The 17643-nt window shown below is 55.6% G+C and overlaps 1 protein-coding gene across 9 annotated transcripts in view; it reads left to right on the top strand.

Annotated features, from left to right (window-relative positions):
- AFAP1 (actin filament associated protein 1) overlaps nt 1-17643 on the top strand; it is a 146038-nt gene that overhangs the window by 101698 nt on the left and 26697 nt on the right. For all 9 annotated transcript variants that reach the window (XM_053901724.1, XM_053901723.1, XM_053901721.1 and 6 more), the window contains 4 exons: nt 5-86; nt 5343-5492; nt 12031-12242; nt 17081-17226. In XM_053901724.1, coding sequence (XP_053757699.1) covers nt 5-86; nt 5343-5492; nt 12031-12242; nt 17081-17226 — 590 coding nt within the window. The remainder of the gene's footprint in view (nt 1-4; nt 87-5342; nt 5493-12030; nt 12243-17080; nt 17227-17643) is intronic.

Below are 17643 nucleotides of genomic sequence, written 5' to 3'. Positions count from 1 at the left end.
ACAGAAACTGTCTTCTGAGAGGCCGAGCTCCGACGGGGAGGGCGCTACCGAAAACGGAATCACCGTGTGTAATGGAAAAGAACAAGGTGAGTTCTGCTCGTGCCGAAAACACGTAAACCACAAAGCAAAAACCAAAGTGAGAAACACAATTTAAGAAACTGCAGTCGGCTCTGTGAACTCTGAGACCATCTGCTCGGTGGCTCGGTCGCGTGTGTCATCGCCCAGAAGTGCACGGAAACCCCCTTGGACGATGCGAGCCCATGTGTTCGCCTGCCGTCCTGCCGAGCCCTGGCCTCGGTTTTTCCCCATCGTCCTGCGGGTGCCCTGCGCATATTTAAACCTTCGGGCTCCCGGACCTGATGTATCGCCAAGAGGAATTTGCAGTGGGGAGACCTGAGCGTCCGTGAAGAGTGGGTGGGCAGTGTGGCCGGCAGCCCGTGGCCCGCTCCACGTCACCTGCACGTAGCCCAAGAGCCCAAGCAAGCCTTCCCGCTGCGTGAGGGCCCTTCCCAGCGTCCCCTGTGCGGGACGCCAAGGCCAGGCTCACAGACTTCTGGTCATTTGAAATCAGAGGTTCCGAAAACGTCTTTTATTCACCTTCGCGTAAAAACCGTTTGTGTAAGCCGTGGTTCAATACACACGACATAAAATTGACCACGTCGACCATTTTGCGTCCACCTCGGCCGCGTTAAGGACGCTCACGGACTTGGTGCCGCCGCCCACCATCCCCGTCCAGGGCTCTTCTCGTCTCGTGAGACTGGCGCTCTGTCCCCCGGAAGCAGTGGCTCCCCTGCCCTCCTTGAGCCCCTGTGCCCACCGTTTTCCCTTCTGTCTCTGTGAGCCTGACAGCTCGAGGAAACGCACGTGAGTGCGGCCGTACGGTACTGTCCCTTCGTGGCCGGCTTGTTTCACTCACCACGATGTCCTCGGGGTCCGTGTACATGGGAGCAGCTGTCAAGGTGCCCTTCCTCTTAAGGCTGCCTGCCATCCCTTTGTCTGGACGGACCAGGCTGGGTTTATCCGTTCCTCTGTCAGCAGACACTTGGGCTCCTCCGTGTTTTGGCCGTCGTGAATGGAGCTGCCGTGAACGTGGGCGTGTGGAGTTTGAATTCTCTTTTTCTGAGTCAGCTTCACAAGGCGTAAACGTGTGCAGTAAAATCCACGCTTTTTGGCACATGGCTCTTCGAGCTGAGACAAACACGGGCCTCTAACCATCACCGCGGTCAGGATGTGGAGCGTTTCTGTGACCCCGAAACGCTCCCTCGAGCCCCCGGCAGCCACTGGCGCGTGTCGTGTCCTCTCCAGAAGGCCCTGCGGGTGGAATCAGGCGGCGCGCGGCCTTTGGGTCTGGCCTCTCTGTCTAGCTCAGCGCCCTGCACCTGCGCCCACACCGTGGCACGCCCCACAGTCTGCTCCTCTGTGTGACCGAGCCGCATGCCGGTGTGTGCGGACCACGGCTTGGGTATCCCCCCACCGCCTGGACAGCTGGGGGTTTCCAGGCTTGCGCGCAGTGAGTAAGGCTGTCCTAGACATTCGCAACAGGTTTTCGTTTCTGTTGGATAAAAATCTAGGGGCGTGGCTTGTCAGGCGTGTGCATTCTCACCACCTTGCCGCTGTCATTTTGTCTTGTTCTATATATTTCGGCCCTTTCTGTGGGTGTGGGGAGCTACGTAGTTGTGGCTTGAACTTGCACTTCCCTGAAGACCAGCCATGTTAATTGAGCATTTTTAACGTGCTCATTTGCCAGCCACATCGCACCTGAAGACACGTCTGCCCGGATCTTTTGCCTGTATTTGTATTGGGTTTTTGTTCATATCATGGACTCTAGAGAGTTCTTTAATGTTTTGAATATGAGTCCTTTATCAGTGTGTTTTGCGTGTAGTCTCTCCCAGCCTGTGGCTTGTGTCCTTCCCGGGGTGTGTGGCCTGAGAGGAGGCTGGGATTTGTGGGTCGTGGGGACGTTTCCCCTGTGCAAAGCCAACGGCCTGTGTGCTCGCAGCCCCGTGACCTTGGCTTCCCAGGGGAGCGGTCCGCCCACCCAGCTCAAGTGTGCTGTGCCGAGCAGGCGTCTCCCAGCTCTGAAAGGAAGTCCCCTTAAACCAAATAGCAATCCAGGCACTAAGAATGTTAAAACCCAAGTAAGCCGGCCTGCTGCGCTACCACAAGCTTCGCGCCGGAAGGTCACGACCTCTGCCTTTGCCCCTGCGATTCCCTAGCTCGGGCGTGTCTGGGTGTAATTTTAGTCTTCTCCGTCGGAAGGTACTCGGTGGAAGGTATCATCTGTGTCTTCCGTGGGCACATTATGTGTAATCAAAGCCCGGAAAGCAGTCTTTACACTTTGCCCCAAAACAGAATAACATACAATCTCCGGTCCCTGCTCGGACGTTGAGGCACGGCACACGTTGTTGGTCTCTGTCCTTGTTTGCCATTTCCTCTCCTGGGTCCCTGCTGGAAATTAGGTTCACAGAATGATACGAATGTCTGTATATACGTGTTAGAGAATATACGTGTGTATGTGTGTGTGTGTGTGGAGAGAGAGAGGGGGAGAGAATATATCTGTACCTAACCACCCACCTTCTCGCTCAAGACCGATTTGCAGTCGAGAGATTTCAACACAGCTCCCCATATCCCTAGCCATCTTGTGACTCAGGTTCTCCACTGGCCGTAGGGATGTGTCTGGGCTGATGATATTTATGGCTTTAAAAATGCTGGGAGTTGGCTTTGCTTCGGTGGTCTGTCCCTCACTGCCTGCCAAGCACTGACGGCGTGTGACGTTTGGACCCTGCGGCTTTCCTGGTCTCTGAATTTATTGGAGAGTTCTGAGTCTTGGAGGTGTCTTCGTAATTCCATTACGTGTGTCAAATCCTGCCTTCTGTGTAGCGAGTAGCATCAACACATTCTCACGTCCCTACATACTTTGGCTCTTCCTTCCAGGGAGTCCCTTCTGCTTTTGTAAAAAATTAATCAGTGGTCCTTCAGGGAATTAGAAGCATCGGGTCTTTTCTTGGTGGTCAGGTCCTTCCCCAGCAGGAGAAAATGCTGGTAGAGTCAGAAGTAAATGTAACGTCTTCGCTTTGAGCCACAAGGAAGAACTCCGTGTGCTCCCCAAGCTCTGCGGAAGGGGGTGTTCAGGGCACGCCGGGAGCGCCTTCCTTTCAAAGCTCAGTTTGAACGGGACTGCGGTCAGAGGTGGTCTCGAGGCTCTTCTGAAACGCTTCGGTGTGGCCACACGGAAAGCACAATGACAGAGTTGTCCCGACTGCGGATGCCCACGTCTGGGGGTAGCTGGGGGGGGGGGGGGTGGGGTGGGAATGTGCCAGTCCACCAAGATGGCGACAGGTTCTTGGTGTGTTATTTGAAGAGAGGAGGGGCAGGTGCTGAGAGAGCGTAGGGGAGGCGGGGTGCTTGTCCTGTGCTCCATCCATGCGCCTGTGTCACACCAAGGCTTCACGAGATACCACAGCCTGGAGGCGGAAAGCACGCATGTTCATTTCTCACGGTCCGCAGGCGGGAGCCCTACCTGGAGGTGCCATCAGAGCTGTCTGCTGGCGAGGGCCTCTTCCTGGCTTGCAGACGGCCGCCTCCCGCTGTGTCCTCACGGGGCCTTTCTTCCGCGTTCAGTCTCTTATTAAGAAGGGCACTGATGCTGCGGGATCAGGGCCCCACCCTTATGATCCTGTAACCCCATCACCAAATACAGCTGCGCTGGGCTTGGAGCTTCAATGCAGGGGTTCTGGGGGGCACCTACTTTCAGTCTGGAACAAAGGCTGTGTTTACCCAGAAGTTTGGCTTGGCTTCTTGTCTTTCAACTGTCGTTTCTTTCTAGAGAGGCAATAACGGTGAACACAAAGTGACTCGAACTCGGGATGGTGCTGAGTCTGCCGGGCCAGGGAGTGCGAGAGCAGACCGGGTGGGACTGGGGTGTGGGCCCGTGCCTGGTGTCCCCAGGGCCAGGTGGGATGTGAGCCTGCCCCTGGTGTCCCGTGGGTCAGCTGGGACGTGGGCCCGCGCCTAGTGTCCCCAGGGCCAGGTGGGACGTGGGCCTGTGCCTGGTGTCTCACGGATGGCAGATTGGGACTGGAGGAGCGAGAACTACCCAACCCCCTCGCCCACCCCCATCGAGAGAGCGATCGTGTCAGTCTGTGTTACAGGGGCCCTTAGGAATGAGGCCTAGGGTTGTAATCCCTCATCCCCCAGTCCCCTGTCTCTGAAATTATTCTGTGTGTGTTTAAGGTATGTTCCTTTGGGCCCAGGATGAGCAGGAGGGGAGAGAGTTCCTCACTTTCATTACATTGTCAAAAGACCCCTTGTGGGTTACAGATCGGGAGGCTCAAGTCACCCTGGACAGGGCGACACCAGGAGGGCGATGGGGAGCCCCTCTCCTGGCCCACCCCCCTCCGTAGTGAAGCCACACTTGCCCCTCCCGGAGGCTCATCGTCCTGTGCGATTCTGGCAAAGGTGCCTTTTCCCCTTGGATCCAGGACCAGGCATGCAGTGGCCCTCAGGTGATGGGGGTGAGTGACCTCTCCTTTGCACAGTTGCCGTGGGAGGAAAGGTCTTCCTTGGCCCCCGGTTCCGGGTGCGCTTTCTCACGCACCTTCCGATCCCTGCGAGATCCCAGACGGGGGTCCCGAGTTGCCAGGTGTTGCTGTTTCCCAAGGGGAGCCGGAAGTCATTTTGGTGCACAGCGTCTGCGTATCTGGTACATTTGCGACCTCATAACTTCGTGCCGTGCAGGCCAAAGCAGAGCGTAATGGGCTCAGATGGCAGCTGCCGTCCTGGGCGTTCTGGGGAGGGTGAGGGGCTGGTGGAGGGCTCCTGGGACTGGGGAGGACCCGCGTCCCCCTGTCCCTCCGCCAGCCCCTCCCCAGGCCGCTCTGCTTCTTTCCATCCCTCCCTCCAGCCTCACAGCCTCCGTGTTCCTGATGCTCCCCCTGCCCAGAAGGGTCTCGCTTGGTCCGGCTGCTTCCTCGTCTCCCAGCTGGCGGTTCAAAGTCGCCCCTCCAGGCGGCTTGCCCACCGCCCGGGGCCTGTCCACATCACCCAGTGTAGACCGCGCGGGCCCGGCTGCCATCAGGCCTCCTCTGCGTGTGACTGCATGTGTGCGTGTGTACACGTGCTTGCATACCCGTGTGCATCGTCGCTAGCACATACGCTCCTTCTGAACACCTGTTTGCTGTATTCTTTTGTGTCCACACCAGCAGTCGGCTCATAGCAGGTGCTCAATGAGTACAAATTGAGGAAAATAAAATGGACTGCGATTTATGCTCTGTCCCTAATATTTCCGTTAAAGTCTACAACTGACACTCTCTCTCTCTCATTTCCATCGTCACTCTTAACAGTTAAGAGGAAGAAAAGTTCCAAATCAGAGACCAAGGGAACCGTGTCTAAAGTCACTGGGAAGAAGATCACCAAGATCATCGGCTTGGGGAAGAAAAAGCCCTCGACGGATGAGCAGACCTCGTCCGCGGAGGAGGACGTCCCCACGTGCGGTAAGCCGGGGTTCCCCGGCCGGGAGCGGCGCTCACCCCACTTGTGTCCTTCTTTCCTGGAGTTGCCTCTGCATCGCGCGGGCTTTTCCCAGTCGGGCTTGTGATCATCTGAATGGTGGAAAAGGCGCTACGTTTCTGCCGCTTATTAATAAAAGATCGTGCCGGGGTTTGAGATGATCTCAGAGGTTCTTTCAAGATGAAAAACAAATTCCTGCTGTGATCCTGTGAAATTCTCCCAGAGTCCTTTTAAGCATTTCTGAGCTGGGGCACACGTGCCTTGGCGAGCGAAGGAGGGAGCGTGGGGCTCGGAGCGGCGTGCGTGGGGTTACCGCTGGCGTTCTCCCCGGGCTACAGCGGTAGAACGAGCATCCTGGCGGTGCTGTCGCTCAGCCCGTCACCTCAAGTCCCTTCTGAGGGGCTGCCCTGTCCAGGAAGGGGTGGGCACCCGTAAAGCGGCCCCGGCCCTCCCGTGTGAACAAGGAGTCACGGGAGGAGACGTGCAGCGCGGCCTGGTGACAGAGGAGGGAAGCCGGCACAGCGGGAGAGTGTCACAGGGACCCTGGCCAGGTGGAGGCCCGGTAGGGCAGCCTCTGGGGACAAGTGGCGGGTGAGGTTGGACAGGTGTCCTGTTTCCTTGGCCACCGTGCAGGCGTTCTCAGGAGAACAGCACCGAAAGCCGGACGGCGGGGCTTTGGCTTCTATTAGGAACCGAGGGTAGGCCGTGGGTGCTCGTAGAGCCGCGGCACATCCAGGGTTCTGTCCCTGCAGGTCCCTGGTCCCCTCCCTTTGCAGACTCGCCCTGTTCACCCCTCTCTCCGCGAGCATCCATCTGCCCGGGGTATCGGGCTTTACTGGGAATGCCGCCCCAAGTGCCCGAGTTGGCCATACAGACAAGGGGAAGTTAATTCAGCAGCTGCTGCGTGCCAGGGCGTGAGCCGTGTGCCGGGAGGACGCTAGGGACAGGTAGCGCTGTGGCGGAGGGGCAGGCTGCAGAGTGCCGGACGCAGGCACGTGCCGTACCCCGAGGGCAGGTCACGGGGAGTCCCGGCTCCCTTCTGGCCTTGACAGTCGGGGTTCGAGGAGGCCACCCGCATGAGGCTTCCGCGGGCCCTGTAGAGACCCGTCCTTCGTCAGGCCGGGGCAACCCTGGGTGGTGGCGCACGTGCCGTGGAAGCTGGCTGGGGGGTCCTCTCGGGAGGTCCCGTTAAGCTGCCATCTCTGGATTGTCGGGGAGCGCCCTGGCAGCTGAAGGAGGCCAAGGGTCTAGGAGCCCGTGCATTCAGGTCCTCGAACTTGGCAAATGGCAGCGGGGTCATAGGGGCGGGCCGACTGATGCTCTGTCCACTGCCCTACGTGAAGGAGGGGGCATCACCTTGTTGAAGTTACAGCAGGGGTGGGGGCGGGGCTCTAGCACAGAGGGGTGACGCCAGGATGCTGTTTCCCTTTTGCCTCTGACTTTCTTGGTGTGGCAAGAGTCTCTGGGTGGTGTGGGACTGTCCCTCCTTTCGCACTGGCCCTGGAGGAGAGTTAGGGATTAGAAATGCAAGGAGGGAGCCATCCAAAAAAGGAAACAGAAATTCTGTCACGAAAAGCAAACATTGACGTGGGAGGCGAGCTAGACCACAGGGTCCAGACGGTGAGCTCTGGAAGGCCTTGGCCTGCGGGAGCCTCACAGCCCGCGGAGGCGCAGCTGGCCCACGGGCCCGACGCTGCTCCTTCCCTGGAGCTCCCTTCTGCATAGCCCTTCGCTCCCCGGGAGACTCCCCGCTCATAACCCCTCGCACACGGCCTCATTGTATTGGCCATTCGGCACTGCCAGAAATCCTTTGCTGGCACTTTCTTGGAAACGCTTGGTCACTCAGAGGGCAGAAAGGGTGAATCTGAAACCTGTGATATGCAGGTGTGGATTTCTATCAAGCTGCTCAGTGGATATTTTTTGTCTCTGTTAAGAGAACCTTCTCTGTCCACAAGATTTTAAAATTGTCATTTAGATCTTCGCTGGGTCCAGGGGCCACAGAAGGGGTCTGTAGAGAGAGGCAGGAGGAAAATGACTATCCTCAATTATTCTAGTACCTCTGTAAAGTTTTACGCAGAAAATGTCAGCTGGATAAAGGCCGGAGACGCCAACCCTGCCGAGTGGTGGCCGTGCGGCCGCTGGCCCCGTGCGGCAAGCAGAGGGGAGCTGAGCCGGACGGGCCGGAAGGACCGTGCCGCTGGGCGGGCAGACGCGAGCTCCCCGGAGCGATCGAGACCTGGGTTCAAATCCAGCCCTTCCGTGAAATGCGGCCCAGCAGGTGGGCCTCCGGGTGCGTGATAACGATGCAGCGGGGGTAGGAGATGGTTTCTGCAGGCGCTCCACGGGGAGTGGGCTGGGGCAGTGGGTCCCGCGGCCGCTGACCGGGTCAGCCTAGCCAGCCCTGTACCGCTGCCCATTACCGCCCCGAGGCCCTGAAGTGATGGTGAGCGTCAGCCTGGTGCGCTCACATACCGCCACGCGCAGGCTGCGGCCTGAGACGTGCACCAGACCCCCCCCCGGCAAAGAGGGATCTTCTGTTGGCCCCCTTCTGGTGCTTGCCTGTCCCTGTCTACATTCGGCAGGGGTCGGGAGACACGTGTCCTCATCCTCTCCGCCCCGTCTGTCCACTGCCGGACCAGCGTGCAAGCCCCACCTGGCCGCCGTCTCTGTGCCCTCCAGGCCACCAGGCGTGAGCTGTGACAACTCAGGGTCCTGTGCTGAAACGAGACCTGTTTCTGCCTCCCGGTTCAGAGCCTCTGATAGTCGTGTCCCAGCCTGATTCCACAGCTGTCCCTCCCATCCTCCTGGGTCACGTTCACACTGCCTGGCTCCCTAGTCACGCCCCAGTGCCCGGCGCAGAGCCTGGCAGACAGGGGCAGTGCAGCCCACGCCCGACTGGCTGAATTACCTTCAGCAAATTGTGGAATCTGTCTAGGCCTCAGGTTGCTCCTCTGGGAAATGGGCCCATGCTTACTTTGTCTTCTTAAGAAAGATGTCTTCTTAAAGATGAAATCATGAAACACTAAGGTCCATGCTTAATAAGTAATGTTGTTGTTATTTGCTCACCTGATGAGCTTATTTTAAAAAACCCAAGCAGACAGACAGACAGACAGACCAAAGCAGCGTGAGGGCAGTACCGGGGGGAGCAGCCTGGGTACTGAGAAATACAGAAGCGGGTGGAAGGAGAGGTCCCGGGTCAAGGTGGAGGTCTCTGTGGAGGCAGCATGACCTGAGCTAGTGAGAGGCCTTGCTGGATATTCCCAGGGTCCCTCCTACATCAAGCATTCTGTGACTTTGTGGAGTTTTCAACAGTAGGGTTTTTTGGCACGCGGGGAAACTCTATACCTCTCCCCTTCTGTCACAACCTGCCCCGCAGGACATCAGGTGACCTTTAATCAAGGGGGAGGAAAAAGTGCGTGACATAAGTCGCTGCCCTGGGGTGTTGGCATCCTCGTTCTTGGACACGTGAGCCTTTGGGGGGCAGGCGTCTAAGGTGGGCAGGGGAGTTCTGCCGTGGGCGGGACCGGGACCAGCCAGTGGCAGCGTCAGGACGTGTGGTCTCCCCTCCTTCCCCTGGGCGTCTCCTCCCGGCTGATTGTAAGCCAAGGCTCACCGCAAGTGAAACCACCATCGCACTGGGACCAGAGCCCTCCCGAGAGGGGACCAGAGCCTGGCAGGCAGACGCCACGTTTCTCGCCCTGCGGAGAACGCGGGACGCTCGGCCCCGCTCCCGCCTGCTCTCCCCAGCGGCTTGTGCTTGAGAGCACCTGGCGCTGAGGCCTGAGACGCCAGCGATCCAAACGGCCGCACGCGAGAGCGTGTGTCCAGTCTCCGGCCCATCGAGCTCTCAGGGAACCTTGAGCCTCTTGCCACGGTTTTGCGAGAAACGTAGCGTTCAGAGCAAGACTAATCTCAAAACATCAAACTGAAATTCCCAAACTGTTAAGAGACACTGACGTCTCACCTGACACGATGGGTGGGATCTTATAAAAATAAAATTGCCTCCGAATTGCCTCGTGCGGTTACTGGATCTGACCCGGACCAGGGTGGCCGTTGAGCCTGGGGGGTACGGTTCTCGCGGCAGGACCCGTCCCTCCCTGTCTTTAGCGGGCCTGGCTGCGCTTTGGCACCATCTGGTGGTGGGGGTGTGCTACAGCTGAAGTGTGCATGGGGCCCATCGGGATCCGTGTCCCCCGACCCTGTGACTCCAGATGCCCTAGATGGCTGTGTGTCATTTCCCTGTGCTCCCTCCCCGGAAGATGGGATCTTTAGGCCACCCCTTTCTGGAAGAGCAAAGGGCAGCGAGCCTGGTGGTGGAGGCCTGCTGCCCGATGTGAACACGTCACTGTGGTGTTCACTGTGTGTAGAGACGGGCCTCTCGTGCACTGTGATTTTCCCTTGTGCCTTTCCCGTTTGGGAACTGAAAACAAATCTGAGGAAGGCGTCAAATACGGTAATTTCATATGGTATCATGCTCAAATAAAATGAGAATTTGTCCAGTGTAACCATTCCATTCGGGACTCCGATGTCAAGAAATTGATAGTTTTGGTGACTCGCGGCCAGATTCAGCCAGGGAAGAAAATATCACGAGAGTGCCCGGACCTGTTCCAGAGATTACCATCGCCCTGGCTAGTGGAGCCGGGCTCCGTAACGGCCCCTGCCATGCTGCAGGACCATGTGCCCGCGCGAGAGTGCCCCCACGTGCCGAGTTCTGCAATAGAAAGCCATGTGCAAGTGTGAAGGCAGTGTCGTCACTGTTCCTGAGAAGTCATCTAGCTCCTAGGTCTTGTCGCTCACATTCCTCAATAAATATCCTAGCGTCTCACTCCCCCATCACCCTGCGCACCAAGGCCGGGTTCCTGTGATGGTTTCCGAGGTTCTAACAATCCAGGCACCTCCTGTCCCCCCAAGGCCGCCCTGTCCCTGAAATGCTCCTGCCAGCCCCAGTCACAATGTCTGTCAGTGCCCTGGAGCCCACCGCCTCCTTGTGAAACTTGGTCACCTGTGTGTCCCCTAAGTTCCTGGGAGCAGTTGCTGGCCTGAACAAGTCACAGGTCCAGAGAGACCCCCCTCCTTCACAAAGGAGCCCTTTCAGACTCCGGTTGGACTCCAGCCTCTTTTCCTGTCCCTGTAGCCTCTCCTAGATGTGTAAGACACGAGGAGCTCGGGTCCCAGGCACTTGAGCCGATGGGCTGGCTTCTCCCCTTGTTCCCCAGTTTCACAAGTACAGCAACTCAGGCCCCAAATGAAAATTCTAGTTCCAGGAGAAGCAGTGCACCTTGCGGTAGAACTGATGTCACCCTGAGCCAAATGAAGACTTAACATTTTACATGTGCATTTTATGTGTGAATTCATTGAGCAGATGATCATACGTGATGTAGAAAGCATCGCTATGGGCCCTGTAACTTAGCTGTGTGTTGGGGGTTTTGTTTTGTGATTGTGATTTGTGTATAGCATTTATCCTTTGCTAATGGAGTGTGTAAGACACAGGACTGTGTGTGTTAGACGTGGAGAGAAGCAAAATGCGTGCTCCTAAACCCTTTGGAAAAGGCGATACAAAACCCGAATTGGAGAGAGTTTATTTTGTCTTGTTTTTGAGCAGGGTGTGGGTGTGGGTGTGTGCACACGCATGCGTGAGTGGAAGGAGTAGTGCAATGACTTGTGAAATCCTTGTATCGTTTCTTCCTTTCTGGCCAGGGTCCTAAGCCCCACGTACTCCCTTCCTGCGTCTCAAGGGCGGGGGGCAGCCATCTCCTAGCATCACGGAGCGGGAGGAAGCAGCAGCCACCCTGTGAAATCTGGTTTCCTGCCCTGTTAGTTCACATACTGATGGTGTCTTTAGTGTCAGAGACCTACGCCTTCAGACTCCGGCGTTCCCGTCCCGTCTGGGCGCGCTCCACCAGTCGGACAAAATCGTCAAGCGCGAGGGCTGCGGGAAAGGCCAGGAGGACATCTTTGCCTTCTTTCTGTAGGACTCTCGTGCCCAGGACCTTCCATCATTTGCTGGAATGCGTCCAGCGGCGGGGGACTCAGCGCCCCCCAAGGCCTCCTATTCCTTGCAGAGTAGGAGAATCGAGTTTCCTTTTTGGGTAGTGTTTTTCTCGCGTGATGCTATATCTGCCTCCCGTAACTTCTGCCCCGGCTGTGTCATTTTGCAGCTACCCGGAGTGAATCTCGTCCTTTTCCATATGGTGTCCCTTTGGTCATGTAAGACGACCACTGCGTCCTTTCCCTCCCACCCTGCAAACACCGAGGGCTCAGCTCGGCCAGCCCGACCCCAGATCGCCACGAAACCCTTAACCTTCCCAGAACCACTCCCTGGCATGCACCCCTCCCCCCCCTCCCGCCACTGCGGGCCCTCAGGGGCGTCTGGAGGGAGGGGGCGCCAGCCTTCCCAGGAGTCCCCGACTCTGCGTGAAGTGAGCCGCTGGGTGGGGGCGGCCCTTCCCGTTGGCGTAAACTTGCACTTGCACGTGTGCGGGGGGCGGTTCTGCGCTGACGGTCTCCGTGGTCCCCTTGCAGGCTATCTCAACGTGCTCTCCAACAGCCGCTGGCGGGAGCGCTGGTGTCGGGTCAAGGACAACAAGCTCATTTTCCACAAGGACAGGACCGACCTCAAGACCCACATCGTTTCCATCCCTCTGCGCGGCTGTGACGTGATCCCTGGGTTGGACTCCAAACACCCCCTGACCTTCCGGCTGCTTCGCAATGGACAGGAGGTGGCGGTGCTGGAGGTGAGCTGCTGCCCGAGGCCACCCTCGGAGACCCGCCGGGCGCTTTTCCTTCCTGCCCGGTCCCCGCTGCCGGCCCCGGGGCACCGTGCTTCCGGTCGTGTCCCTCGCGCGTGCCGTGGGGACCCCCTCTCTGCGATGGTGCACGTAGCCAGCGCCCCCTCTCACTGCACGGTGCAGGCCCCCCGTCTCCAGACGCCGCCTCGCTTCCTGTCGTCCGCGCGCATTGGCGCGGTTAAATACACGGTTCCACACAGCGCACTGCTTTTTCAGAGTAAAGTCACCCCTTTCTCCCCTGACGATGGTCTACCTTTGAAACAATGGTATTGCTTTCACTTGCCCTTCGAATGTTCTTCACAGACGGAACAGGTGTTTTTAGACAACCTTACAGACGGCGGCTCACGGGCCAGTCACACGGAAATCCCAAAAGAACACCTTTCGCTTTCAGGAGCCCCCTGCTTGGTGTGCATGTGTTACGTGCTTACCTGCTTTTGGGGAACTTCTTATTCGCTGACGCGGAAAAGCAGTCGACACTGGTTTCTTCACTATCTGCTGGCAACTTCCAATTTTATTTTCCATCTATTATACTATTAATTTATTTCTACCCCCTAGTAATTCAGACCTTCTTTTTTCTGTCCCTCTGTTCATTCACATTACCATGACTTAGACACAAAGACACGCACACACACGTGTCCACAAACACCAGGCGTGTGAGCTTCAGAGCACGTGGACATGGGCTGTGCAGTTGATGGTCTGGGAGGTCTTGATGGGAGACAGGTGTTTGTTCCAGAGGCTCTTTTCACAGAAACTGTCTCCGACAGGGGCAGGACCAGACTAGCACGGAGTGCTCCCTCCCACGGGGCTGCGGGCCTGCGAAGCTGGCCAGGACCCACTATGTGCTCCGGGCCCCGGGCCCCGTGCCGTGGAACAGCGGGATCACACTGTGTCTTTTTTCCCTCATGGCTTTTTGATTCGCCTGTAAAACAGGAGTGTCAGGCTGGAATCTGCACTTTTGCAAACGTGGGCCGAAAACCGTAGAGTGGGCGCAGGGGAGAGAACTGAAAACCCAAAGGAGAAGACAACGTCCTCAATGTAAAGCAAGGCGGGTCGGGTCTCCTGTGCGAGCTGAGCCTGGGCAGCAGGCCTGGGGCGGGGAGACAGGGACGGAAGGCGCCCTTGTGCGTCTGCGGCCCGCAGGCGGGGCGGCCCCTTCCCCGTGTTTCCTCCCTGTCCCCGTCATTAGTCACGCGCACACACACGGCCCCACGCAGGCAGCCCCACCTCGGTCAGTCATGAGATGCGGCACGCCAGCCAGTAACTGTAATCTGTATGTCTTCTAAGGTCACTTTAACTTTTATTTGGAGGCGATTTCAGAATTACGGGAAAGTTGTGCTAGCAGTGGGAAAATCTCCAAGCACCCTCCACCGTATCCCGCAATAGAAGCATCTTGCCGTGTGCGGGATCTCGGGCGCTCCCCCTGCACCCCCTTCCTCTCCTTCTGTGTAACGTTTCTCAGACTTTTACGGCCACGTTGCCCCTTTATTCCTTCAATGCTTCTTTGCACATGTGCTAAAAACAGAAGTATTCCCTTACTGAAACCACAATATAATTATCAAAATCAGGAAATGGTCATTCACACCCTCCTGTTACCTGATTCTTCGACCTTAGTCGGCTTTTCTGATCTCCACAGTGTTCCTCGAAGGCACGAGGAAACCCCAGCCAACGCCTCTTTGTCCAGCTGGCTCTTTTCCTGGCACAGAGACGTGCAGAGGTTACAGACCAGTTACTGCATGGAGGCCCTCAGTCTGGGCGCATCTCTGTCTCCTCGCCGTTAGACTGCGGGCAGGCCTCCCTGGCGGGAGCCGTGGAAGCGGGGCTGTGTGCTGCAGGCCACATGGGCAGGCGCATCCGTCACTTGGCCCCTCGGCTGGTGGTGGTAACTGATCCCTTGGGCAGGGCGTCTGCAAGGCTTCCCCCTGCACAGTCACTGTCTTCCTTTTGTCTTTTTTTTTTTTTTTTAAATTTTTTTCAGTGTTTATATTAGGAAGAGAGAGAGCATGAGCAGGGGAGGGGCAGAGAGAGAGGGAGACACAGAATCCGAAGCAGGTTCCAGGCTCTGAGCTGTCAGCACAGAGCCCGACACGGGGCTCAAACTCACAAACTGAGAGATCGTGACCTGAGCCGAAACCGGACGCTTAACGGACTGAACCACCCAGGCGCCCCTCCCTTTGTTTTTTGGTTTTTTTTTTTAATTTTTTTTTTTTTAACGTTTATTTATTTTTGAGACAGAGAGAGGCAGAGCATGAACGGGGGAGGGGCTGAGAGAGAGGGAGACACAGAATCGGAAGCAGGTTCCAGGCTCCGAGCCGTCAGCCCAGAGCCCGACGCGGGGCTCGAACTCACGGACCGCGAGATCGTGACTTGAGTTGAAGTCAGACACCCAACCGACCGAGCCACCCAGGCGCCCCCCTTTGTTTTTAAAAGCATCATGGGGAAGTTACTTTGAGGCCGTCTATGTAGATACCCTGTTATCACTCAGAATTTCACCTGCTAATTTTGGCATCCATTGATGAGGCGACCATCGTAGTGGCAACTAAATCACACTTTGGATTCCCATTATTCCTTCTGTGCTCCTTAGTTTGCCTCTACTGTAAGGAAGGGTCTCCCTTCCTCCCGTTAATTATTAATCCCTTATGTACGTATATCTGCGGGGATTCACAGCATATTGTTTTTCTCAGTGATTATAATGCCTTATTGTCATGATTTACTTTGGTGGAAAACTCCCAGATTTGGCCAGCAGAAGTCCCTCTGAACTTTGCCCCTGTGGTCCTTGCTGTGTCCCTGTAATAAAATGCCACGGTCCCCTTCATTCTTTGAGCACTTTCCTTACGTTGTGATACAGTAAGATGCTCCAGACTTATCTCGTACCTTCCCTTGGCCCAGGCCTGGAACCAGCCATGTCTCCGGACAGCTCCTAGTGGAATCCCCCCGGTGGGAGTAGGAAATAGGGGTGTGTGTGTGTGTGTGTGTGTGTGTGTGCATGTGTATGTGTTACATGTGTGGTACATATTTCTAAGTGTGCATGTATATACATATGTGCATTCACACACCTACATCTGTGTTAAAAGTTATGATCATAACCAAGACCTCTAATTTCAGTCCAGCATCAGAGGGTTATTTTTTAAAAAGCCTATTAGAAAATTCTATAAAGTATGAGGAAAACAACGAATAAACTCTAGTGTCACTATATCAATCACACATTACATGGCGTGTTAAAACGCTTTTAAAAATGCTTAGATAAAATAGTTACAGATGAATCAGTGTTGATTGAGTCATAGATACTTTCTTGATCCAGATTTTGTTTGGGGAAGGACAGAAAGATGAAAGAGAACAACACATTTGGGATTTTTATTTACCCAAGTATTTATTTATTTATTTATTTATTTTTTTTTTAATTTTTTTTTTTTAACGTTCATTTGTTTTTGAGACAGAGAGAGACAGAGCATGAACGGGGGAGGGGCAGAGAGAGAGGGAGACACAGAATCGGAAACAGGCTCCAGGCTCTGAGCCGTCAGCCCAGAGCCCGACGCTGGGCTCGAACTCACGGACCGCCAGATCATGACCTGAGCTGAAGTCGGACGCTTAACCAACTGAGCCACCCAGGTGCCCCTACCCAAGTATTTAAATGAATTCACTTTTACTCCCCAAACTTTGGTTACATTCTCCCCCGGGGAGGCGCGTAGCTCGAGTCCATTTGCTTTGTCCTGGGGCCTCACGCCCTACCGGCCAGGAGGGAGCTGTTACCGCCAGCCAATTTTATGATCACAAGAAAAATAGCTCCTCTCGTGTTAACGGCTCTGGGAATATTTACAACTATGTGTATTCTGATCAGCATTCCAACTTGCCAAGGCTACGAATACAAAACTTCATTTTCTTGGAGTCTTTAAGCTTAACTTAGCAGATCTGTCTTTATATTAAAATTTAGTCATTTGAGTAAAAATATTTCTTTCTCATTCTGTTAACTTACGTGCTTAATAACTCAGCATCCCCTACCTTTTTAAACATTGTATTTTGATTAATCAAATGCTTCAAATACCGTTATAAAGTAAAGTATCCGATTTTCTAAATCACACGATAAGGATGATTTAAAAATTTAATGAACAGGATCTTAAAGATATATTTCCGACTTGCAAATTCAACGGATCAAATTTGGGATGGGGACCATTTCGAACATCTTAAAGCTATAACCATGCACCAAGCGGGGCAATGACTGTGAAACGTGATTACGCTTATATAAAGTTATATAAACTCGTCTACACTTATATAAACTGGTAGAAAACTTCGCTGATTTTTTGTGCTATCTTAAGAGAATTAAGATTGCCATTTCAGGCCCATTTAGGAGACCCCACCAAGGGCCGCAGTGGGACAGGGTTTGGCGCCCCCCAGAGGCGTGGGCCCCATCGAGATGCCAGGTGAGGCTGGCCGGGGCTGGGGGGCTCCTTTTTGCTGGCCACTTTCTAGGCTGCTTCCTTCAGCTGTGATTTCACTCCCATAGCAATTTCCACACCTTGCACCTGCTGCCGTCCCCCAGACCGGACGGCATCGCGGGGCTCAATCTTGTTCCTTGGGCGTAAGTCCATGCGTGACTTCCGGTGTCCAGGCTTGGTGTGCACGCAGCGTGGGCCTGTCACTCAGGCCGGGACCGCGGCTCCGTCCTCTGTGCCCGCTCCGTGCTTCCTGTTCCCTTCCCTCTTCTGCCGCTCCGTCTCTGCTGAGGTTGGGAAGTGTGGGGCTCGTTACCATCACTTACGTAAATGCACGCTTCTCCCTTCCCCCGCTAGGCATCCTCCTCAGAGGACATGGGCAGATGGATCGGAATTTTGCTGGCTGAGACGGGGTCCTCCACAGACCCCGGGGCCCTGCACTACGACTACATCGACGTGGAGACGTCCGCGAACGTCATCCAGACAGCCAAACAAACCTTCTGGTAAGACCCCTGGGAAGTGGCACCAAAGCTAAACAGTGCTCCCTTTTCACGGATTTTTTCACTCCCTGTGTGCGTAGCCTCAGGGGGAAGGAAGACTACTAACGACTCTCCCTTTGGCATTACATTGATCTGAACTTTGCTGAAATGTTTGCCGTTCCCACTTTCTGTTGGAGCGCTTTCTGTTGGAGCAGAGGTTGGCAGGCTTTTTCCATCAGGTGCCAGAAGTGTTTTCGGCTTTGTGGGCCACGTTCCCTGTTAAAACTGCCGGGCTCTGCCACCACAGCCACAGACCCCGCATCAGCGAATGGCCGTGCTGCGTCCCGATAAAACTTTATTTGCGGAAACAGGCAGTGGGCTGGCCGTGGCCCGCGGGCCGTAGGTCTCTGGCCCCTATGCTCAGGGAACGCTTTGATGTGA

Source organism: Panthera pardus, unplaced genomic scaffold (assembly GCF_024362965.1).
Source record: "Panthera pardus isolate Hobbes unplaced genomic scaffold, ASM2436296v1 HiC_scaffold_13, whole genome shotgun sequence".
Classification (NCBI taxonomy): domain Eukaryota; kingdom Metazoa; phylum Chordata; class Mammalia; order Carnivora; family Felidae; genus Panthera; species Panthera pardus.
The sequence above is the reverse complement of the archived record's forward strand: the minus strand, read 5'-3'. Positions and strand labels throughout refer to the sequence as shown.